At 40.4% G+C, this 24,798-nt stretch overlaps 1 protein-coding gene across 4 annotated transcripts in view; it reads left to right on the forward strand.

Annotated features, from left to right (window-relative positions):
• PTPRM (protein tyrosine phosphatase receptor type M) overlaps window positions 1-24,798 on the forward strand; it is a 645,114-nt gene that overhangs the window by 405,142 nt on the left and 215,174 nt on the right. For all 4 annotated transcript variants that reach the window (XM_043889726.1, XM_043889727.1, XM_043889723.1 and 1 more), the window contains exons 12-13: window positions 1,139-1,412; window positions 2,394-2,430. In XM_043889726.1, the coding sequence (XP_043745661.1) occupies window positions 1,139-1,412; window positions 2,394-2,430 (311 nt within the window). The remainder of the gene's footprint in view (window positions 1-1,138; window positions 1,413-2,393; window positions 2,431-24,798) is intronic.

Below are 24,798 nucleotides of genomic sequence, written 5' to 3' on the forward strand. Positions count from 1 at the left end.
CTTCTGAGGATACTCAGCCCCATCTTATTTTTGTATGTAATTCAAATGCCCTGTTCATGATTTCCTCTTAGAAACTGCTTTTGACTCCAAGTTGTTGGCTTTTGAAATGCAAATGCCTTTTTCCTGCATTCCTAACGTCCTGTCTTTCTACTGACTGATTATGGTGAATGCAAAGGAATATAAGAAAATATGGGTTCCTTTTTATGGCTGAATAATATTCCATTGTGTATATGTACCACAACTTCTTTATCCATTCATCTGTTGATGTACGTCTAGGTTGCTTCCATGTCCTAACTGTTGTAAATAGTGCTGCAGTGAACATTGGAGTGCCTGTGTCTTTTTCAGTTAGTTTAATATATGTGGGATATAAAAAGATGGTACTGATGAGCCTATCTGCAGGGCAGCAATGGAGATGCAGACATAGAGAACAGACTTGTGGACACAGTGAAGGAATGAGAGGGTGGGACGAATTGAGAGGGGTAGGATTGGGTGGGAGATGGGAGGCAGGTTCAAGAAGGAGGGGACATATGTATCCCTATGGCTGACTCGTGTTGATGTATGGCAGAAACCAAAACAATATTGTAAAACAATTATCCTCCAATTAAAAATAGATTAAAAAATATATATATGGAAGTTACACCTTGGTTAGCCTGAATCATCACACCTTGTATCTTGTGACCTGATAAAAATTCACAGGTGTTCATACAGATGTCACTGAAGAAAATGTTATGTTGCCTTTTTCAATGAACTTACAGCTAATATAGTTTCATTGATTGGTTAAACCGAGTCCATTTTGTACAAATTCATCTTCAATACCGCATAAGAGGAACATTATCTTGGTGTTCTGCTCACATCAACAGGAAAAATTGCCATATAAAAAATGTTTTAACTATGGTGAATTTTCTTTCCTTCCAGAAATTGTCTCATTCGGGGTTAGAGAGTTCTGTGGAAGAACTCTAAGCACTTTCTGTCTCTTTCATGGAGCAAGTGTGGGGTCCGTGTCCGCTAGGCACGAAGCCCTTATTACTGACTCTGTCCTTGTTGTTTATCTGCGGTATTATAGGTCTGTACAGTTGAACACAATGGGATTCAGCTCTGTTTTCCTAAACAGTCACTGAGGATACTCTTTTTTTTCTAGTGTCTACCAAATAGTGGTCGAGGAAGAACGTCCTCGAAGAACGAAAAAGACCACAGAAATCTTAAAATGCTACCCGGTGCCCATCCACTTCCAGAACGCCTCCATACTGAATTCCCAGTACTACTTTGCAGCAGAATTCCCAGCCAACAGCCTCCAAGCGGCTCAGCCCTTTACTATTGGTGATAATAAGACTTACAACGGGTACTGGAACACCCCTCTCCTTCCCCATAAAAGCTACAGAATTTACTTCCAAGCAGCTAGTAGAGCCAACGGGGTAAGTTTTATAAATGGCTGTTTACTTAGGCTGTTCAGGATTATTAATGCGAACCCAGTCAAATCACATATTGTAGTTGTAAGAAGGGAAGTCATGCTTTTGTGTGTTTTTACTTGAAATAAATGTATTTTATTCTCTCTTTTTAAAAATTATTTTCACCTGGAGAAATTCCTGGGAAGAAGCAAATATATTCGTATGTGGTTTCTGTAGGAAGAATATATTGTCAACGGGATGGTTTTTATTTTCAGTTTTTACTTGTTACCAAAAGTTGGCTAGTAATTCTGCTTAGCTTACTATTTTACAGGAAAACAGCACAGCTCTAGCACGTACATTCAGCTCATTTACAATTTTGTGAGATTCACAACATCTGTCTTTTCAGCATATTCTGTCCCATTTCTTTGGTGCCACAAGAGTTTATGCTTCCTATAGCTGGGACTAAATTAGTTATCTTTTTTTTTTTTTCCTTTCCTAAGAGAAAACAGCTTTAGAAAGATAAGATGGAAACAAAATACAAACTGTCGAGTTGTTTTTGAAATTTTCTTCCCTTTCCTGTTTAGACTGACCCAGAGCTCTCATGAGACAAGAAAGTTTTTTCCTTCACAGCGTGGGTCTCGGCACCATGACTGCCTTTGGCCAGTGAGAAGCAGGGATCAGGGAGACAGGTTTTCCCCACGAGTGTTTGCACAGGGAGTCAGTGAGGGATCTGGAGAAGGGAGTTGGGGGCCCCCCCCAGGCGGGGGCGATTCTGTGCATTGCTCCTACCCCCCCACCTGCTGCCGGGTGCCCACAAGCAGCACCACGGCCAGCCCTGGAGCCAGAAAATGTATCAGAGCACAGTCCAGGGAGTAATCACGTGCGATTAATGCCACCCTTGGAACAGTGAGACCTCCCCTTATCTGTACTTAAGGAGAACTGCAGAGTTTTTATTTGTTTCACAGAAAACATGAATAGTGATTTTTCTCCCCTCTTTATTTAACACAGGAAACCAAAATAGACTGTGTCCGAGTGGCCACAAAAGGTAGGTTGAAACTGTGGGTTGTTCTGGTTTCTGTCCTCTCCAATTTTAGACGGTATTTCAAAACTTCTTGAAATGTTCACGTCACTGAAAGAAGTGTGTTAGACGTGTGTGTGTTTCCATGTATGTACTAGGATTGTATGGCAGTGAACTGTGTTTCACATAGATTTTTTTTTCAAATAAGAAGTCATATTGCTGTGTTTCAAAGCAGTTTTCAATGGTTATCTTTTACAAAATTCTATTAAAATAGAGTTACTTTTTATATGATCTCCTATCCGTGTTTTAAACCACAGTGGACCCTACCTAGTAATACTGGGTTCAGTGAAATTCAAATGCAGGACAGTAAATTACCTCCTGCTGTTTTAAAGCAATTTATTGTTTAGTTGCTAAGTTGTGTCCAACTCTTTTTGCAACCCTATGGACTGTAGCCTGCCAGGCTTCTCTGTCTGTGGGATTCTCCAGGCAAGAATACTGGAGTGGGCTGCCATTCCCTTCTCCAGGATACCTTCCCAACCAAAGGATCAAACCAAAGTGTCCTGCATTGGCAGGCAGATTCTTTAATGTTGAGTCACCAGGGAAGCCCTTTAGCGCAATTATCTAGTTATAATCTGTAAAACAGGGTCTGCTTGGGCTCTTTTCACTGGGGACGTGTGTCTCTCTCAACCCAGGGACCAGGAGATGTTACTGTGGACCTTCTGTTTCCCTGGCCTGGTTATCATCCTGAAAAAATGTGATCAAGGAAGAGATGTAGATTAGGGTGAATCCGCATAAGCTCAATACCTCCTAAAGAAGAGACTGCAGGGGTGTGTGTGTATACATGCTATGATGTCATCTTGTCAACCTTGCAGTGCGCTTTTAACCATCCCAAGTGGAAGTGTGTAAATGGCTTGAGAAATGCCCAAAGCTACATGAAAACAAGGCAGCATACATTAACACCTGTAGTTAAACACACTCTTTCAAATCATTAGACAAGACATAAGGACAGTGAGCAAGTATCGTGAGGCTGAATTTAGAAAGGACGGCAGAAAGCTCCAGGTTTCCCCAGATCACAGGGACTCCCTTGATGACTTCTGTTGGATGAAAATATCTTGTTGTTTTTGTTGTTTGACGTTCAGACAGTAGGGTTTAAATAGATTACAGGTGCCCATTGGCATTTTCAAAATTCTCATTTTCTGAAGATACATGACCTCTTTATCCCGTTGACTTGACAGATACTCTTGGTTTCATATTATGTGTCAGGCCTTGTGGGATGTACTTAGCTCATTTATATTTTGTTTGTCCTCATGGGCTCATAGCTCTATTTCCAAGAATCTCCTTATAGTGATTTTAAAATATTCAATTCTTTATATCATATTGTACTTGATTAAGAGCCTTTATTTGTAGGGCTAAATTAATTTTTAAAAAATGGAGTTACAGACATTGATGTGTTTTCTAAATTGTAATTCACTTTTAGCTGTTAATTATTACAGTATGATAAGGCCTTTGAGTGAGGTGTTGACCGTCTTAGGCCTCCAGATCATGACCCATGCTCAGATTGCTTTATTGAGTTCTGAAAACCCAGTTCCAGAATGCCTAATTTATAATGCCTTGCCTTTCATGTCACAGCTGAAAGTTAAAATTGCTTTCATATGCATGTTCTCATTTATTTCTTCTAAATTACTGTGAAAACAGAAATACAAATTGCTATTTTTTTGAGATGAAAAAAATGCATATTTGGGGAGACAAATTGACCTGCCCACGACACTCATCTAATAATCTGTGGGTCAAGGCTTGATCCCAAGTGTTTGGACTCCTACACCAGTGTTTCCCTGTATCTCCTGGCTTTTCACCCGGCAGATCCTCTGGCCACTCGTGATTTTGCAGTGTACGAGTATCTGTCCTCATTTTTACTAAAACTGAGTCAGTGCCCAGTTGACTCAAAACAACAAAATATCTGCTATCTTGTTCATTTGCATAGTTAGGTAATTATATAAATAACACACTAGTAAACATGGAAATCTGACGTTTGCTGTTTTCACAATAGATTGAATTAGATGGTGATTTGGATGGTTTTCTTCCATCATCAGCTAGATTTAATCAATATTGTAATTTGTTTTTCAATTCACCAAAGGATGATTAAGCAATCAGATGACCTGATTGACTAAATATTTCCCCGCTCAGATTTTCTGAGTCAATTTGCAAACATTTACACAGCAACAAACTCTATTCTGTCAAATGAAGTTTGGGGAGAAAGAGGGAAGTAGATTTTAATATTCATTGCATCCTATTGTTATTCCTGTTCATAAAATCATCACACAGGAGGGAGCCTTGGGAAATACACTCCTTGTGGGTGAAACTACAATGTTTGATACTATTTTATTTCATTAATTTCTACATTTACAGATTCAGCAACCTTCCTTTACTGCACCGTCTAATGTTTCATCACCTTTATAATCAGATAATTTTTTCTGATTGATACTAAAATTGATTTTGCAATGAAGGAAGCCATTCCATCTTGACCAGTCAAAACAGAGAAAACAGACAGGTCTGATAATGTTACTGACACCATATCGTAAAGATGTTTGAAATTTAAAAGAGTTCAGACATCTTGACTGTTTCTGTCACATATTGCTGACAGTATAGTGGCTTAATTGAGTTTTCAGACACTAAACCACTTTCCTAAGCAGCATTTTGAATTTACAAAGATTTCAATGTTCTCATGAAACAACTGTTGACATGTATCTTCATAGAGCAAGTATGGAAGTAGATTTTTTTCCACAAGGAACTAATTTGTAATTTCAAACACAGATATGTCTCTTAAAGATGTATTTCATGCTAATTTGAAATTTAATGTAGTGATTATTTTAATCATGTTTCAAGGGTACGTTTTGGCACTAGTCATCTCAAATATAAAGTCTTGTAAAAACTGGACACAGGAAAATACCTAAGGTGTGTTATTACATGTCTTTATATGTTGAAGAATCATCTGTATTTTTATGTATCTTCCTTTAATGTATATATCTAATTTCCTCATAAGTATATGTAGCTTTATTTTGATTGCTAGCTATAGGCAGACTCTTTCCAGAATATTCTCTTACATTAAAAAGACATTGTATGATGATAATATATTAATACTTGATGTTTGGGGGTTATTCTCCCAGTTCATAGAATTCTTTTTAATCTTTATGGTAGAGTACATAGAAATTTTCCTAGTTTTTATTTTTGATTTTTAGTTACATTCACATGTTTATAGTTGAATTCTTTTTAAGACCGCCAACTGTCTCTTAGGAATTGGTGTACATCCCTCATGGCTGCCTTATGGTAACTAGTAGGGTGGAAACTCCTTTCTGCTAATTTTGGAAGACTTTGTTGATAATCAATTCTAAACTGAGAGGATACACTTAAAAGTAAAAATCTGTTTTGTTTGCCGGTTAGAATTTTTGTCTTAAATGAGGTATAGTCATTCCAACTGATACAATAATTAGTTTAAACTGTATACTTTGCCTTAATCTCCTACAAAATAATGTTTTCCATGACATGATGCCAGCTATGCTTCTCCTTGACAATATATACGTTTGGAAGCTTGTTATACTTTTTATTTTTAAAAAATATTTGAGGACACACATAGATTGTAAGTGAGGAGACAGAAAAAGGTACTTCATGCAAACAGAAATGACGAGAGTGGGGGGGAGTCACAATGCTCATATCAGACAAAATAGACTTTAAAACAAAGTCTATAAAGAAAGATAAAGAAGGATATGTGCAATGATTAAAGTATCAATACAGGAAGAGGATATTATAGTTGTCAACTTATATGCACCTAATATAGAAGCACCTAAATACATAAAACATATACCAGCAGACATAAAGGGAGAAATTGATGGGAATAAAACAATAGTAGGAGACTTTAACACCCCATTCAAATCAATGGACAAATCTTCCAGACAGAGAATTGATAAGGCAATAGAGATCCTAAATATACAATAGGACAGTAATTGATATTTTCAGAACGTTACATCTGAAAAAACCAGAGTACACATTCTTTTCAAGTGCACATGGAACATGCTCTAAGATTGAGCATGTTCAAGGACTCAAAACAAGCCTCAGCAAATTTAAGAGGATGAAAAATATTTGAAGGCCTATTGTATCAGGCAGAGTGTAATCTATAATGCTTCTAAGTATAGATACATAAATGTATCACTTTTTAAATTTTGAAGATTTTCAGTTAATAAAAATTTGGAGGATTTTGTTTGTTTTTGGTGTTTGGGGGAGGGTGTCATTTGTCTTCCTGTCCTTGCTGTGATTTGAATAACAGCAGTATAGCTAGAAATCAAGACAAAAACTTCATGAAAACACACGCTGAATTCTTTCCAAAAGTATTATAGTAGTCAGATATAAACCCTAAAGAAAAAGAAAACAAAACCATTATTTTAATGTCATATTTTATAAAGGTGAATTTTCTGTGCACAAATGCTCCACTGTTTCTAAGTGTAGTTTTTAACTTACATTTCTATGGCTATGTGCTTTGCTGGGAGACCTTCAGGAAACTTTGAAGGATTTCTATTGTTCTGATACAATTTCTAACTATATTCAGAAATGTGAATGTTTCTTTTTTTAATCACTAGTCTCTTTGAGAAGTTCCTCTAGACTGTTTTTCTGTTCACTGTTTTGTTCAAAGAAATGCCATCCTTTCTAGGCCACAATGCTACAGAATGAAAGTACCCTGAAAAGAAGAACTGAAAAGAATGTCTGTCGAGATGTAAAGCTAATTAAGATTCCTTTTAATTACTCATATTCAACACGCGAGAAAACAAATTATATAGCCAGGCTGCTCATATATGCTAATCTGCTATCATTTAGCTATGGATTTAGAAATAGAAACGTAAATATGATACACATCTGCTGCTGTGTTTTACAGAGAGAATATTTCCTTTTCTCAATCTGAAACAGTCTTCATAATGTATGTCTTGAGTGTATTAAGGGTCCCAAGAAGTTCCTAAGAAAAAGAAACCTGTTTATCACTTTGTTCAACCCTACAGTTTCTAAATTTATTTGAGCCAAACTCACTTCTCAAGGAACCCTAGCGTTATATAAAACCTAGTTTGGTGACTGCTGATTCATCAGATTCCAGAAGTTCCCACCACCAGTAATTGATACACCAGGTGTGATGTTTACTGTACTGTGGACACCTTTGTACCTAAAGGAGACCCTAAGCTTAGCACCAGATGCCATCTTTAAAGCATCAGGATTTAACAGTATTCTCTTCTATAGTGCATTCTTTTGGTATTTAAGACATAGTACAGCCAGTTTTCCTGTAAAGAGTAGACAGTAAATATCTTAGGCTTCCCGACCAACCCACAGCATCTCCATTTCAGCCCCTCAGCCCTGCCTCTAATGTGCATGAGCAGCCATCATCACGGGTGAACAAGGAACATGGCCTTGTGCCAATAAAAGGCAAGCAGTGGGCTGGCTTACCCCTATTTTACAGTAATTTGCAATAAAATCAAGAGGTCCTTTGTAACTAAGAATAATAGTCACAAAGGAACATTTTAACATAATCAGATAGAAAATCCTGGACTTTTCCTTTTGAGTTTTGAGCCACAGGTTTTCAGCTTACCTTCCTTTGAGTTATGAATGCATGGCTGACTGACATAGGTCTTCTCAAAAATCTTTTTGTTCATTATTGTTTACCAATTTCAGTATCAGACAGATGTTCAGTTTTTATGGATATGGTATAATTTTTCTTAGAAGTAGAGTGGGTCAGATTTTCCTGTAGTTAATGGAAAACCTCACAGGAATGTTGGTTGACCACCACTATCTATGACCAAGCAAGTGTTCTGTGTATAAACTTGGATTTGGTACCAACTTTGTCACGAGCCTTAGAAATATCATTATACTATTTACAATTCATTACATCAGTACACTAAATCACATGCTGTGTCAAACCAAAAAAATTTTCTTTGTAATGCTTTGAGAGTTCTCCCTTCTCTGACCAAACTGTTAAGTTTATTCATATCACTGAGCAACACTAAAAAGTTTTCATTAATAACATGTGAAAGACGATGATACCACTCTTAAAGCCAGTGGCTGCTGCTGTTTGGTTATAAGGAGAAGCACTAGTTGAACGGTGCAGAGGGATATTTCAAAATATTATGCACCGGCAGTTTTAGGTTTAATTGTCTGCAGATGGTAGATGATCTATGTCCCTTACTCACTGCCACATTTCTAACAGCACCCAGGCTGTTCTGTGTAAATTAGTAATCGTTCATGTAAGCCTGTCCTTAATTCTCCAATATTTTTTCTTTGCATCATTTTCCAGCTGTATCATGTTAGAACTGACGTTTTAATTTCCTTTATTTTTTTCAATATCTGTGTGTCATAAATGTTAACCATTTAAACTCAGCTGCTGAGCCGTTCCAGCAAACTGAGCAGCCCGCCTTCTCTGCTTCAAGGCTCTTAATCACTCCTCTGGTCACATGTGAACCATGATAACTAGAGCAAAGGCAATGAGTAGTCTTTTTGTTTTCAACTGGTGTTTTGAGATGCATTTTTTTTTCTTTCATTCCCTGAATGTGACAAAATAAAGTTCCTAAATGGAAATACTCTACACAAAATTTAGTGATCAGAGAAATTTCTCTACATAAAAATGTTTTTAGTGAAGGAAGATCGTATTCTCCACAAAGGTGATTTTAGCAAGAAGAGCAAATATTGTGATTTAAGCAGAAGAATTTTAAATAACCAAATACATTTTGAAAGCTGAAAGTCTGGATCATCAGAATTTGCAGTGAGTCTTTCTACCCTCCCTACTCATTAGCAGTTAAAGACACTATTTAGTTTAGCTTTTTTTTTAGAGTTAATGTTTTTACTTTTTGCTTTTATTTTCTCCTATAGTCAATTTAATGAAAATCTCAGCCCAAGTTTGCAACTATGTCATAGAAAGCTAACTGCCTGGTGAAAGCCTGTCTAAGGGAAACGAATTCAGAACATTCAACAGCTGGCTGTGGTGGTGTTCTCTTTTCCTTCTCTTTTTGTTGTTGTTGGAAGAAAGTTGAGACGATGTGATATGCGGATGGAGATTCTCCTTGCTAGCCTAGCTTCAGTCTGGCTTTTTCTTCCCTCATGCATGCTGACCTGGGGATCCTCCTTTGCCATAGCTGCGATAATCGTGACTCAGCTTACGACACCTCATATTCGCATCGCCCCTGCCGCAGGCGACGACCAGCTGACAGGTCAGACGTTCAAGTACAGACGAGTCATCTTGCCCATCTCCTGCTCATTCTTCTCAGCTTTGTCTCCCCTCTGCATCTCCTCCTTCGCTTTAAGGCTCGTTGACAGTGTCTCCAACTCTCGGTGCCGACGTGTGCCCGCGTTGATGCCATGGTGTGCTCATTGCTCTGTATGCACTTGTGTCCCCTGCATCTAGCACAGCCCCGCCGCATGACCTCATTGTCTGTCTGTCTGTCTGTCTGTCGGTATGCTCCTCTCTAGCTTAACGTTATACGGAATGAAATTTGCTGGATTTGCCATGGTAGTGCCATCAAAGTCAATCTCTATCAAAACACATAAAGATGTTTCCCCAGTTATCCACGTTAATCTAGAAAGGCATCGAGATTTGAGCATGAGAGGTCTGTTTTTACCTTGCAGGGTCTAGTTTGCACACACATTTAGCAATCCACAGGCTTGTCTGCCTTCATTAAATGAAGCCACTCAAAACTGTTTGGGTGACGCCATTCAGACAGCTTTTTGAGTTCCCACCAGTAGAGCAGAGTCGATTGCATTCCTAACAGATCCTTGTTTCAAAGCAAACTGTTTATAGACAGCAGAGACAAATCTGCAAGTCAAATGCACTGAATAATTTATGGAAGTTTTTAAAAAATTGAATGGCTGAGAGTCGCATAATGGAACTGCATGCTTCTTTATACCAGGAAGAGTTAGCTTGTCCATCCCTCTAAAGGTGTGTGGACAAACATATAAACTCCCATAGGAAAGGAATCCGGTAGATTCCTGCACATCAAAGGTGAGTAGTTAGAGCATACCAGAAGACTAGCTTTGGCCCTGCAAGATAAGCGCGCCATCATCAAGATTTCTAACACCGTCACGTGGGCAGGACTCTAAGTCTGCTTTCAGAGCATCACCAGTGTGGGAGTTCATTGCATGAGTTGGAGGCATGACGCAAGCCAAGTAAGAAACACAGCTGCTCTCCGTAGGATTTCCCATTCCTGCAACTGTTTTGTGTGTATGAAATTAAGGAATATACCCTACCATGCAGGGGGAAAAAAGTAAAGCTTAACTCATAGTAAGAATTTTTGATAGAGGTTTAAATTGTTCTGTGAGCTTAGTATTTTGGAAAATCAAGCCACTGAGACTCAGGAAAACTATAGACTGCTTTTTAAAGAAATGTAGGATAATTTTACCTCTTTCCCTGCTGTAATTCCATACGTATTTTCAGGACTCTGTTTCAGAGCCTAAAAGCTATAAACTTGTTAACAGTTCTGCTGCCCTGGCTTTCAAGTTTCTTTTAAGTGGGTTTCTTTTACTGGCTGAAGTTCTGATTGTCGCAGACATGCTCTTATCCTGAATGTGTGACGTGTTCCTCCCAACAGTAAATTTCCTTAGGGGATCATGTCTTTTCTTATATAGATCTTCTCCTCCGAAAACCTTTACATGTCAGGCCTGGCCCATGGTTCTCTGCATAGGGTTCAGTGTCCATCACCTGGAAGGTAATCTAGGCTCTTCAGCAAGTCTGACCGCCCCATTGTCTGAGTTGGCACCAGTCTCTTGCCAGCAAACATTACAAAGAGGTCAGCCCCACTATTGTAAAACCAGTACCTGTAGAAAATACAGTTAAATAACCCTTTTTGAGATTTTCCTAAAGCCGCTACCTTTGAATTTAGCACATTGTTTACTAGGAATGAAGTAAGGGACATTTTGAATATCATGCTCTTTCTAAAACTTGCATGATTAAGAAGATACCTCATTAATCAGGTGTCTTCATTAACCTCTTAACCTCATTAACCTCTTTCACAAGGCTTTCAGATCCAGGGCACCTTATTATTTTGGAACTAGTCTGCAGGGAAAACAGACGTAGCTGAAGCATATGGTAACCATCCTTTTAAGGGCTGCAGGTGATCGCCAACATTTACTTTGGTTTATTAGGGATGAAAATGGCGGAGTGTTAGAATAAGCCCCCAAAACTAGTGCAAACCTACTCCTGTCATTTTTTATAGTACTCCCTGCTGCTGTTGTTGATGGTTCCTCTTACCCAGATAAATTCAGGCTCAATTAATTTTTTTTTGTTTTTTCATTTGCATCAGCCATCCATTGGATAGCAAGTAGCTTCTGTTCTGTCTTTTTTAGCAGATGTATTCATGAGTTGTACTGCAAGCTTGAGAGCTCATTCATTCAATCACTGATCGACATTAATCGAGCACCTCCTGTGTGCCAGGTCAAGGGAGGGCACTGACTCCCACAGATACATTTACTTTCAAGGGTTGCCCAGACTTTTGGCATCAGACGTATCTGCACATGTGACACCAAAACCTACATACACAGGCTTTTATGGATGAAAAATGACTCTCACGCTTGTTGCACAGTTGAGAAGAGGCAACAGCTTTGTAACAACGGGGGGAACGGACACGAATTTCGAAGTCTTTCTTGTGGTGTTGAGTTGCTTAGAAAATGGTCCATGGGGCTCTTCTGAATCTTTCATATCTCTGACGCAGTGTTTACCAGATCAATGCAGGCCCTTCCAGAAGTCAGCAGGAAATCACAAGGGATGCATTCTGAATTATGTCTTCAGCAGTTTTCTGGTCCATTTTGTTTTAATTGTAATGATGTTTTGCTCCTAAAAATGCTGCCGGATGCTGTATGTAGAGGAAACTGTGATAAGACACTGAGTCTTCCATAGCCTGGATCCCGGGATGTAATACATGTGACTTGGTCCACCTCAGTGTATACAGTATGCCCCCTTCCTTCTCTAGCACAGAGAAGCAACCCACTGACCTGACCCCCAGCCATGCCACTGGGGGTCCATGTCAGACACAACCAAATAGCCCATGAGTGTTAGCTGGTTTAATTCACTGAATGAATGGAGCTCAGATGCAGGATGCTGGTCTGGCATCGTGCTGGGGCTGTTTCTTAAAAATCTTTGACTCAGTCAGCTGTAAGAATACCTCACCACCAATATACACATGGACACAGACATTTAACTGAAGCAAAAGATTTAGAAGCTGTCTACCAGTGCTGCTCCCTGGGTAAGCTGCACTCTGATCTGTTCTGTTCTGTCCCATCTTATTCTATTTTATCTTTTTTAAAAAAATTTAGTTGCTACCTACTAAGCTGATTTCATTTCCCACTAATGGGTTATAACCCACAGTTTAAAAAAAAACAACAACGCTTTACTAAACCACTATAGTTAGGGAACTGTGAAAGGGAACAGAATATATAATTGGAATAAAGGTCCTGTCTTACCTCAAAATTCATACTCTAATGAGAGCAGACAGAGAAAATTCTAGAAACTGGAAATGCTTCTGCTTTCTACCTGCTTCTCTTAGTTCCTTTATTAATTGTCTGTAATATAGAACTGCTTTGGGAAGAAAGTAACAACTGCACATGCTAGATATTTCTCCTTAAGATTTTTTTTTTTACTTCACTTTATAAATAACTCTAGGCTGTTTATTTTATATTAAGATATTTCTGTTTAGGATTTAAAACCCTGGTCAGCCCTGAGATGCTGTGGAGAATGAGTCCCTTCAACAAACACTTTTTATCATCTGTTTTGGTTAAGCCCTACATCTTAAAATGATAAGATCCGTATAGTAGAGTGTTTATAAACAAAGTGACTTCTGGGATTTGAGTACAATTGAGATATGTCAGACCATGGAGAATTATTTGCTAGATATTAGTAGTACTAAAAATAATAGAGAACTAGCTAACAGTTATTTATACATAAAATTTGAAGTTTTGAAAAAGATACATGTACCAGATGTCTCTACCGTCAAAGATAAACACAGCCCAACATCAGCCGAAGTGGTGGAAACAGATTTTATTCAGTAACTACTAACTTGCAAGGGACTGAGCTGAGCTCCAGTCTGACTTGCTCAGAGGTGACTGGGACTTTACAGGGAAGATGAGAGAGTGGAGAGCAGGTGATGGGCACTCAGTAGGGTCAGGGAGATGAGACGTTGGTCCATTCGGCACCATCTGTCTGGCGTCTGTCAGGCTTCTCTTGTCACACATAAGCTAGGAGCTGGGACCCTGTCCTCAGGGCTCTCTGGAGTCCATAGTCAGTTCTTCAGTCAGCCTTGAGTTTCTGAGGCAGGCACTTTGAGGGGCCTAGAGTTCCCAAGGGATGCAGCCTTGAGCTGTTAGAAATTATGTTCGTCTTTGTTCAAGTCTTTTCTCTGTGGGCCCAGGTGGGCGCCTGGTGGTAAGAGACTCAGAGGAGCCTCCTGGCGTTTCGTCCCAGAGCAGCATCCTTGTCACTCCCCCTCCTTCCCGAGGGAGCAGCAGTGACTCGCTGGACTAGTGACACATGGAAAAAGACATGAGCGTGTGTGATCAGCCTTTTCTGGACATCATCCTCAGGACACACATGTTCCTTTGTGTCAGAGGGACTCAGAAGTTCCTGGCTAGGCTTTGGCCATGGAGAGAATCTTTGTCAGTATATCAACAAAGCTCTCATGAAATAAGCCCCAAGAAATTTCTCTTTCTCCTTCATGTGACTCTTAAAGCAGACAGAGACCTTTTTTTAATGTCGCATATACCACATGGATGCTTTTGACCTGTGGTGATGGAGAAGACTCTTCAGAGTCCCTTGGGGAGCAAGGAGATCGAACCAGTCAATCCTAAAGGAAATCAACCCTGAATACTCATTGAAAAGACTGATGCTAAAGCTGAAGGTTCAATACTTTGGCCACCTGATGCAAAGAGCTGACTCATTGGAAAAGACCATGGTTCTGGGAAAGATTGAGGGCAGAAGAAGAAGGGGGTGACAGAGGATGAGATGGTTGGATGGCATCACCGACTCAATGGACATGAGTTTGAGCAAACTCAGAGACATGGTCGACTCAATGGATATGAGTTTGAGCTAACTCAGGGAGATGGTGAAGGACCTGGAAGCCTGGCGTGCTGCAGTCCAAGGGTCGCAAAGAGTCAGACACGACTGAGCAGCTGAACAACACATAACACACGGAAGCTAGTGAAGCAGGTCCCCACTGAGGAACGAAGAGCCTGCAGTGTTTGTTTATGGAGAACCTTCTGTTCTAGATCCTGGGCAGAGGTCCCACTCCACCTGTTCACTGACTCCCAAGGTAACCCCAGAGCCTGCCTTCTTGGCTACTTGTCCTTCCAAGTGTTGCTGGAGAAACAGCAGGAATAGGCTGACTCGTCCTAGAGTCTGTACCACGGCCTGGCCCTCAGTGACCACCCCCTGCCTAAGCGGCAGCAGGGGCTCCCCACCGCCCGACATCACCGGCTCCCCCACCGCACCAGCCCACCGACCCCGCCGGCCCCTCCAGAGCTTGTTCTGCCTGAGAAGTCTCATCATCCTTTAGGTCATCCAGCCGGGACCCTGAAATTTTGGTATTTTCTGTGCTTGGCTCTTGAGTCCACCTAGAAATTACTCCGGAGTTAGCCTGAAGTGTTTCCAGGACAGAGGTCCAGTTTTGTTTTGTTTTTTTTTCCCCCCCAGAGAAACAAGCAGTTAGGCTGCTTTCATCATTAAATAAGCAATTACTTTCTCACAGAAAGGCCATGCTGTCATGTATTCAGTCCTCACCTATAGTATAAATTTCTAATTTAGTTGCCCTTTCCATTGCAAATAAAATAGACTCATGGTTTTTCAGCCCGTTTACAGAAGCACAGTTTCAATCAGCCATTTCTTTCGGCACGTCACTGTTTGGAGAGAGGCCGACCCACTCACACCAGCGCTGTCTGTTTCGTCCCCAGTCTCAGGCTGCGTCTGTCCACTTCTCTGCCTCAGACCCGGCCAGAGGGTCCTTGGTGCCCTTTGTGAGCAGGAGTGGAGGACAAGGGCAGAGTGAGCGGATGTGACTAGAAGAGCTAAATGCCAGGAAGCCGATTCAGCCTGAGTTCCTGCCCTGGGTTATTGATCATCTGTCATCAGCGTGAAAGCAGACGTGATAGAAACTTCAGGCACAGGTGCTCATAGGTCCTGGGGGCACTTTGTGGACCTTCAAGGCGGGGTGGTTTCCCTCAGCGTCTGGCCCCAGGTCTCCACTTCATGTGTTTTGAGCGCTATTTACTGGGCTCTTTGTATGAAATCAAAACTGGCCAAGAACGAAAGGATAATAAAGCTCAACAATATTCAGGCCCTGAGATAAAAATCTCACTATCTTCAGTTGCAGACAGTTGTACCTGGCCCTTTCAAGAGTTCAGGCATTAGACTTACAACATATTGTACTGGAGATAGTTACCTATGTCTACTATGAAATAGGCATGGAAATATTTGTATCTACTACTCCAAGGGCTGCATTTTAGATCTCTTTATACTTCCCACAACCTGACACTCAGAGCTTGGCAATTGAAAGGCACTCAGAGACCAGCTCTCATCTTTTGATAGAAAGAATTCACTTGGAAAAGATGTAATTGCCTTACAGGTATGAGCTAATTTCCACACCACTTTTTTTAAAATAACATCCCCCACAAAGGAGCTCCTGTCCCTGCTGTCAGGTCTAGGACCAGGGAGGTACAGAGTGTCCCATGGGCCTCCAATGCCCAGACTCCCATCCAGCACTTTTATTTAATTCTGATAGAGGCAAGTCACAGCGTTTCAGTCCCTGAAGCCCTTGGCTGTAGGGATGAGCATCCACCATCCATGCTTTAGGAGAGGACGTCCTCTCGTTCATCCATCACATCGGAGAGCCTCTCACCTCCTTGGAAAGCTTGATGTGTAACCAGCTCTGTGTTAAGAGATGGGAATTCAAGGAAGTGTAACGTGTACTCTTTACTTATATTTGCCATCATTGTTAAGACTGACATAAGTAGTCCAGTAATTATCCCACTTCAATGAATGTACCAGTATCTTGGGCTCTTTGTAACACAATATGTGCATCATGAGCTAAGTTAACATACACATATACTCAGTTGTGCTCTAAAATGTAGTATCACATGATTCCAGAGACATTTTTAGTCTCAGGAGCTTCAACTTGACCTTTCGAGGGAATTTTGGGTGAAAATTAAGCAAAGAAAATGCCTCCATTAGACTTCTTTATGAATTAAAATGCCAAACTCTTCATTAAGCTGATAATTGGAAATAGTGGCTGAATAAGACCTACCATTTTCCAGCTAGTAAGGTGTCCTGGCTTTATTCAAATTCTGTATCATATCGGTATGGAGGATTAGCAATTCACATGCCCTGTCTTGGGCGTTTCACAGTAAACAGTGACCAGGGGTATCAGTGCTGTATGTTTTGGAGGCCAATGTGAACAGTTAATGTGAGAAATTTGGTTAGAATTTCAGCATCTCTTAAAAGTGTTGCTTGAGAATTCTAAACTTTCCTTTTCAGATAGAAGAATGTAAAGTGAAGGGAGATTTTTATTCTTCCTGCAACACCAGCTGAATGCATTTTAATAGGCTGTAGTGTCACTGGTGATTTATTGCCCTTTTTTGTTCTTTTATGTGTTATATTTGTCATTTCGCTATGGCAGTTTCATCTATAAAATGGTATAGTTACAAGAAAATGGTGAGAGGATACAGGACTGCCATGGGAGATTCTGTTCCTTTTTCCTTGTCATTTTTGTAAGGAAATACTGAGTCAAATGTCAAGCATTTGGTTTCAAAAATAATATAATTTAAAGGATATATAATGCACTGAAAGAGTGTTGCTTTTTCCATTTTTACTACATAAACTTTGGAATTTCTATGTAAAAGATTTTCAAAGCAAGAGAGCAATTTATTTTTTCAGTATCCTTTTGTGTTTTCTCTTTCCATCAGCAGTGTGATAAAGGAAACTAAAGCAATGCATTTAAGTGCCTTCTATTTGCTTAAGGCACAGAGCTTCCTGGCTTGAAAAGCATAAATTGAAATTTATATTTTAGGAAATCTACCTTTTAATTTTGTTATTAACCTCATGCATTATGCATATCCAAAATGAATGCTGAAGGTAAAGGTTTGAGCTTAAAATAAACGAAGATTTTGGTAAAAGATGCAAAATACTGGGGAGAAAACAATGCTTGTAGTTTTAAAAAAAAGAGATTTTGCATGAAAGATTTTATGCTAATGAGTTAAATTATTCTTGCCTTTTCTATAAGGAATATATAGTATCAATTTTATAGTAAAATTATATTGGTTCATATTTGATGTTAGTAAACATGGAAAAGGCCTGGATATTTTAATTTATTCTTTAAATAAACTTTTTTTAAGAACAGTTTTAGGTTTACAGGATTATTGCAAAGATAATAAAAAGAGTTCCTGTATACCCCATACCCAGTTTCCCTTTGGATATTTTTAAAACATTTATTAAGGCTGAATGACAGTAGCTGTTTTACCAGGTCTTTCCTTTTACCTCAGTGGATAGCATGGAACTAGACAACATCATAATCATTCATTGACTCTTGTTGATAGATACCAATTGTGCTACTTTCATTTTTAGCCCTTCACTTGCCTTAGAAAAACATTACCACAATTTAGTACAGAAGGCATCACAATGAACTCCCAACAGCTTCATGTCTAAGAAACCAGTGAATTCCATTGAGAATTTGCAGGCAAAGGGCCATGTCTTACTGCTGTGCTTTTTGATTGACTTTGGACTTGTCTCTCTTGTAAATAAGCTTTTTTAGAATACTGTAAAATGCTTAGTATTTGTGAGAGGTTTTTTAAAGTAATTTATGAGTGTGATCCAATATATTGAGTCAGAATGGAAAAGAAGTCAGAATTTCCCCCAATGTTTTAACAGAGCCAGATGTTGAGGCAGCAAATCCAGAAAGCTTCAAGAGTAGAGCTCGGAGAAACAGAAGTCTTTTCTGGAAAGAGAATTATTGTTTTAAATACTCTGCTGACCTTATATTAAGAATCGAGGGAAAGTCCAGAAATCTGAAAAAGCTCAGTCCTTTCAATCCAAGTGCCTCATCTTATTTACCCTTTTGATGATATCAATATCAAAACGTGTTCAGTATCAGTGTCTCCAGAGGGCTGACAGTGAGACCTGCAGTCTATAAAAAGATTGACTCATAAAATTCTAGCCTGTTAACCACCACCTCTACAACAGGCACATACATGCACTGCTTTTAGAATTGTCCTTGTTTTCATGTAAGAGAATCTTGGGTTTGGCTTCGAATGTCTGATTCCTTCTTAAGCCATGGCTTTTCTAGCTGAGGGACCATATATGTGCATGCATGCTAAGTCGCTTCAGTTGTGTCTGAATCTTTGCAACCCCATGAACTGTAACCCACCAGGCTCCTCTGTCCATGGGATTTCCCAGGCAAGAATATTGGAGTGGGTTGCTATTTCCTCCTCCAGGGGATCTTCCCAACCCAAGGATTGAACTCTCCTCTCCTGCTTTGGCAGGAAGATTCTTCACTGCTGAGCCACTGGGGAAGCCCCCAGAAGTGGGGTGGTGCCGGGTTGGGGGAGGGGTACCACTTTCCTTGATGGTAAATCATTTAAAACATTGTTTGTATTAAACATCAGTATATCATGGAGGAAAAGGCAATGTTTACATGCTATACTCAAAAAAATCAAGCAACAGACTTCAAAGAAATTTGAAGCCAATGATTGACCACTTAGGATAAGGCTCCTGCTTGTTCTTGCCCGCCTGCCTTTTGGGGACAAATGGTGGATCATTATAAGAGGCACGGCTTCTCTTTGACCAGCTTGGAGGGAGCAGGGAAGGCCCTAGAGTTTAGACCCTGGGTCATCTTCTGAACCACATGGCACTCTTCCTAGGGCCGTTTTCAAACACATCAGACAGAATCTGGGCCTCAGAGTCTCTGTTCTGGATTCAATAGGGCAGTTTTCAGGGAAAGTATGGATCCCACGCACCTAATTCAGGAAGTATCTGCTTGAGATTCAAGGTCGTGAGTTCAGACTTCTTGGGCAACTCTCTTAAATTCCAAGTCTCAGCTTCCATGTCTATAAAACATGGAGAATACTGCTTCTTAACCCCAGTGGGGGCAGTGGGAGAATTACCCCAATGACATATATAAAGGCCCTTTCACCAGCTGAGTCAGGGCCAAGGCAGAGGAGTTGGCAGTTGCTGGTAACTTTCTGTCATGACTTTATTACTCACTGTTGTCCTGATAAAGGATTGTTTATGCCTCCTAGGACTTTCAGAAGCCCATGGTAATTAATCCAGGCCACTTCTCCTCCCAAGCTTGAATGCAAAATTGAACTTCCCAGAAAATGAATGGCTTTCTTGATGCTAGGTAGAGTATTATTTACATGAATACCATGTGGCTGCTGGGGTCTCCAGAAGCCCCAGAGTGTGGGAGGAATCTGATTATTTTCTTACATGTCGAGGCCCATGATGAGTCCCCCCACGGGTGGTATTTCCCACTTGCCTGCCTTTGAGATATAGGTGCATCAGAATATAAGCTATATTCTCTTGCTAGTGGTGACAATGGTGATGATGCTAGTGATGCAAAAAAAAATCACCACATTTTCAAAGACAGCTGCTTTATTTGAAGCTGTAATAGCCCAGAGCAGTGTCTAACCTATTTTGCACCTCCCTGTGGCCCAGTGCACGGAATAAAGCGCTAGGCTCCCCTTTGTTGTCCTGGCCACTGGGGCTCCCTCGCCCCTCCTCACTGTCCTTGGTGTCGATGTGAACACCTCTCTTTGTGCTCGTCCTTCAGTTACGCCAGTTCTTAAGGGAACCCGAGACGATGCACTTTAGCAGAACTCTATCTAGAGGGATGATAGATGATCTCATTGAGTACCTTTTTCAGACACTTGCTATGAAGTTGGAAAAATATAGAGCAGTTGGCAAGGGAAGGTGAAGCCACATAAGTTTTCCTCCACATGTTGTTTTCATTTTGAAGAGTGAGTGACTATCTCTGAGAAACATCTTTGAAAATCAGCCTGGCACCTGCCTGGGAGTTAATAAATGACATGTGTTCAACACATCTGTCAGGATTTCTGATGAGTTTTCCCATTTCCTCCAGTAAACATCCAAGCCATACATCACCCTAGCACTGTAATTGATGTTCAGTTTAATCTGTATAATGTACTTATTGGTATTGCTAATGATGCAGTTATTAATTGTGGCCTATTATTAATTATAACAGTTTACTCAAGTTAGAGTTCTTGGTCAAAACACATATTTGCATATCAATTTTTGTCTGGAATTTTTGCATATGTACTGTCCTTGTGGTGGTTTTTGTTGTTTTTTACTGAAGATTGTGTCTAACTTCATAGGAAACATGATAAAAAGCATGTGATATCGTCAGTTTAGTGGGTACTTCTTATATATCTTTGAATAGTTTCTTTAGATATTGGTGTATATTTACATACAAATATGCACATGCACGCACTGCATCAGAGTGTATCTTTTGGCCAGTTTAAAGGTTTATAAAAGGGAATTTTCAGATTTCTACCTTATTTCTTCTCTGAGTAACAAAGAAGTTAGAAAATGGTTCTAAAGTATGGTCATAGGAATGATATAAACATTTTATTAAATAAACTTACAATAATTGTAATCATAGTAGCATTATCTTAGAAATTTCTCCTTTTTTGCTTTCTTAAAAGCCCCAGACCATTGTAATTACTCTCCAGCATAAATTTTGGCTCCTTAAAGACTTCTAAAACAAATTCAATGTATGATCATGAAAAATGGTCTACAGCTACTTAATCATTACAAGTATTGAGCTCATAACACTTTATTGTTGACAGATACTCATTTCCTGTCTCCCTGATATGTACCCAGTTAACTTTCTCGTCATTGATGGATATATATTTCACTGCTTTGGTGCTGGAAATATAACATTTTGCCACTAGTATTTATTTTCATGCTCTTTCTTTCTAGTAATCTCATTTTATCATTGATGAAAGTTTGGTCAGTAAATTTACTGGTGAAGACTTTTATCTGTCATCAGCCTCCTGAGGAACACCTTCTGTGCCCTGGCTGTCTCAGGCACAGTCCCTGAAGCCCAGGCTCAGATGGTCTGTCTTTCTCAGGGTGTTGTCTTAATGGCCACGGAATGTCATCTAAATGCACTCACAGACCCCATTTATCTTAGTAAGCCCTTGATAAATGCTGGGAATAGGCAGAGGGAAGACCACAAAATAGGACTTGTCTTTACACTTCTAGTTTTTCCTCTGTTTTCTTTCCTTTTATACCCATCGCCCTATGTCTGGAAACTCTAGTGCAAATGGAGAAAGAATAGGTTGGCTATGAAAAGAGTATAAATGAGAAAGACAGAAAAATTGAAGTGAGATTTTTTGTGAGAGAGTTTTGATTCAGCATGAACTTCAGACACATAATAAGATGCTGGGCCAGGTCATGTGAAGACTAAAAACTAAAACCAGCTTTGTCCCAAGGAACTTATGTTAAGATGTAATATAAAGGACTTACCAAAATAATGGAACTTGCGGTTGAAATAGTCAGGAGAGGTGACAAGGAGGTGCTACAGCAGTTCAGTAGGAGAGAGAATACTTCCTGCAAAGCCACAGGGACGGTGCTGGGCTCACTGGTCTTTGAAAGACAAGTAGGCCTTCAAAGACCGTCTATGAATCTATGGTGTATGAGAGGGGATGGGTCCACAGAGCAGCAGCAAAGGTCCTGAGAAGGGAGATGTTGACTGTGGAGCTAGAGAGGGAAGAGAGGACTGGGCATCTCTGTTTGGTTGGAACACAGGTGGATGTAGGAAAATCAAAAGAGAAGAAGCATAAAGTTTGGAAAAGAGTTGGGAGTCAGCTAATGGGGGGCCCAGCTGCCTTTTGAAATAAGCATTTGGAGGCTTTTGGGTTTTTGTTTTGTTTTTTAAATGAAAGAGTGAGCTGATTAGGCCTGTTCTTTAGGAAAATCACTGTGTAAGAGGCTGGACGGGATGTCTCCCTAGGAGACAAGTACAAAATACAGAAGAGAAATAAACCGGGTCTGTGGCAGTGGGAAAAGAGATGAAGAAAATACAGTGTGTTTTTAATTTTTAGAGATTGGGTAGGGAGGTAAACTGACCTGGTGTTGGGTGACTATCCTTCAACCCAAGATGGAGTTTTGTTTCAATGCCCTCAAAGTTTAGTTTCAAACAATCTGTTGGAAATATACACTCTTAACTGATAATATCCTCAAAATCACCCATTCACATTCCCTTTATTGATTATTCAGTTTGTATGAAAGGTGAACACAGCTGATGCCATCTTATTGACAAGCAGTTGACTCATTTTATTACTTGACCATGATTTGAGAAATGCAAATGGAAGAAATAAAGCCATTTCATCAGACCAGTAATGGCACTCATAATTCTCTGGAAACTTCTAGTGCCCAGAGAATAAGTGATCAGGATTTGATAGATCATCTTACCCACAGGATGTAGACCCATCAATCAATGAGAGCAGTAACTGTCATGAAATTAGAACAAAAATAAAAAAGTAGATTAATTTTTTAGAGATGGTATATATCAAACAATTCAGCATCTCAGTTTTATATGAAAAATTATGTTTCTGATTATTACTTGTACATCGTACATGCTCTGTGCCCCTGCAGTGGAAATTAGGTACCAGGGAAGAGCTATAAATTCAAAAGCATAATCAGGTTACAAACAATACATAAAATGTGAACAGAGATTATTCCAGGGGTGCTGATTGACTTTGCATTCCCAGAAAGAGAAACAGTGATGTGTAATTTAAATGAAAAATCTTGGAGATATTTTGTGATTATATATAGTAATATCAAGGTACAGCCAGAAAAACCAAACACAGATGACAAGGAATTCTAATTTTCTGAGCAATAAAACTTGAGTGAACTACAATAATCTTTAAAACTGGGTGTTGCTATTTTTAAGAAAAAGAAAAGATCTTTGCAAAAGATGAAAAAAATACTATGAAAATTAATTGAAATAGATTCTCTATTCCATAAAGTCATAAAATGCTAGTCCAGAGTGGCTGAGGCTTCCTCGATGGACGTTTTAGAACATCTTTGAGGACGAGTGCTCTTTGAAAACACTCTGAGAAACAATATTCTCACATGTTTCCATTTCATTTTTTCTCATAAGGTTTCTCAACCTCCTCTTTATCTTTTCAGCACCTTCCCACGGTGGCTGTTCCTGACCCTTTTTTCTCTCCCCCCAGCCCCAAATACCAGAGTGGAATTTTGGTATTTGGTCTTGCATGTGGTGAGAATGAAATATTTTGTTGTTTGAATTTGGTGCAGGCGTTGAACCAAACACCAGTTCTGCCACCAGGAAGCCGGCCAGGTATTTCCATGAGCGGCGCTGACATCCAGTGCCCGGCTCTAAGGCCAGAGGGCCTGTGTGCGGCCAGTGGGTGCCTTTTGTGAGTCCCTGCATCTTTGTAGTTCCACTCACCCCCTTGGGCCAGACACTGGAGGCCCCTGGCCCAGGGAGGCAGTAGCCTTCACTGCTCTCCACATGGCACATCCGTCTCTCCTCCAGTTGGGTTTTGAAGCTCAGCCATGGTACCTCTCTCAGCCTCTCGTGTCAGGCAGAGAAAGGTGAACTGTCACTCGTCTTATTCATCTCGAGTGTCCTGCACGGCCTCGTTATGGGACCTGGAGCACAAGAGGAGCTGTTTATTTGAGACTGAAAACGAGGCTTGACTGTGTCCCAGGGATGGATTGAGCAAGCGTCCATTCTGTGTCTGTCCCAGGGACGCTCCTGCCTCTGATGGCTCATGGATCACTTAGGATGGAACTCGGAGCCGTGTCACCCTCTGGCTTTTCTCCCCCTCTTCCCTTCTCCTTCTACTTCTAGTTATAAGGAGGGAGGAGGGGGCCAGCTCTGTGCTCCTGGATAAACTCCCAGCCCCACTGCAACCCTCACATCTCCATCGCCACCTGCTTTGAGATCACCAGGATTCATCTCGCGAGGCCCTTTTTCTCTTAAAGCCCTGGTGTGCAGCTCCCCCGTCTTCCCCTAGGCCCTCATCCCCTTACCTCTCTGTATGACCCTCTCCAGGCCCATCCCTTCCTGTCCCATCAAGGTCGTTACTCCAACAGTCATCTCCTTTCCCTCCTGCATCATCTTTTTCCCCTCCAGGGGACCAGAAGCATCACCATTCAAAATGCCCTAATTTCTCCCATCTTAAAAAAGAGCAGTTTCCCTGGATCCCCACACTCCTCTGTGGCTCCACATCACGCTGACTGCCTCCTCCCCCTCCCTCCTCCCTCCATCAGCAGCTCCTTTTGGCCCCCATTACTGGCCCTCCTGGTGACCCACCCTCTCGCTTCACCTCCCAAGCACCCTCCTTCAGTCTCAT

The sequence above is a fragment of the Cervus elaphus genome, chromosome 27 (genome assembly GCF_910594005.1).
Source record: "Cervus elaphus chromosome 27, mCerEla1.1, whole genome shotgun sequence".
Classification (NCBI taxonomy): Eukaryota; Metazoa; Chordata; class Mammalia; order Artiodactyla; family Cervidae; genus Cervus; species Cervus elaphus.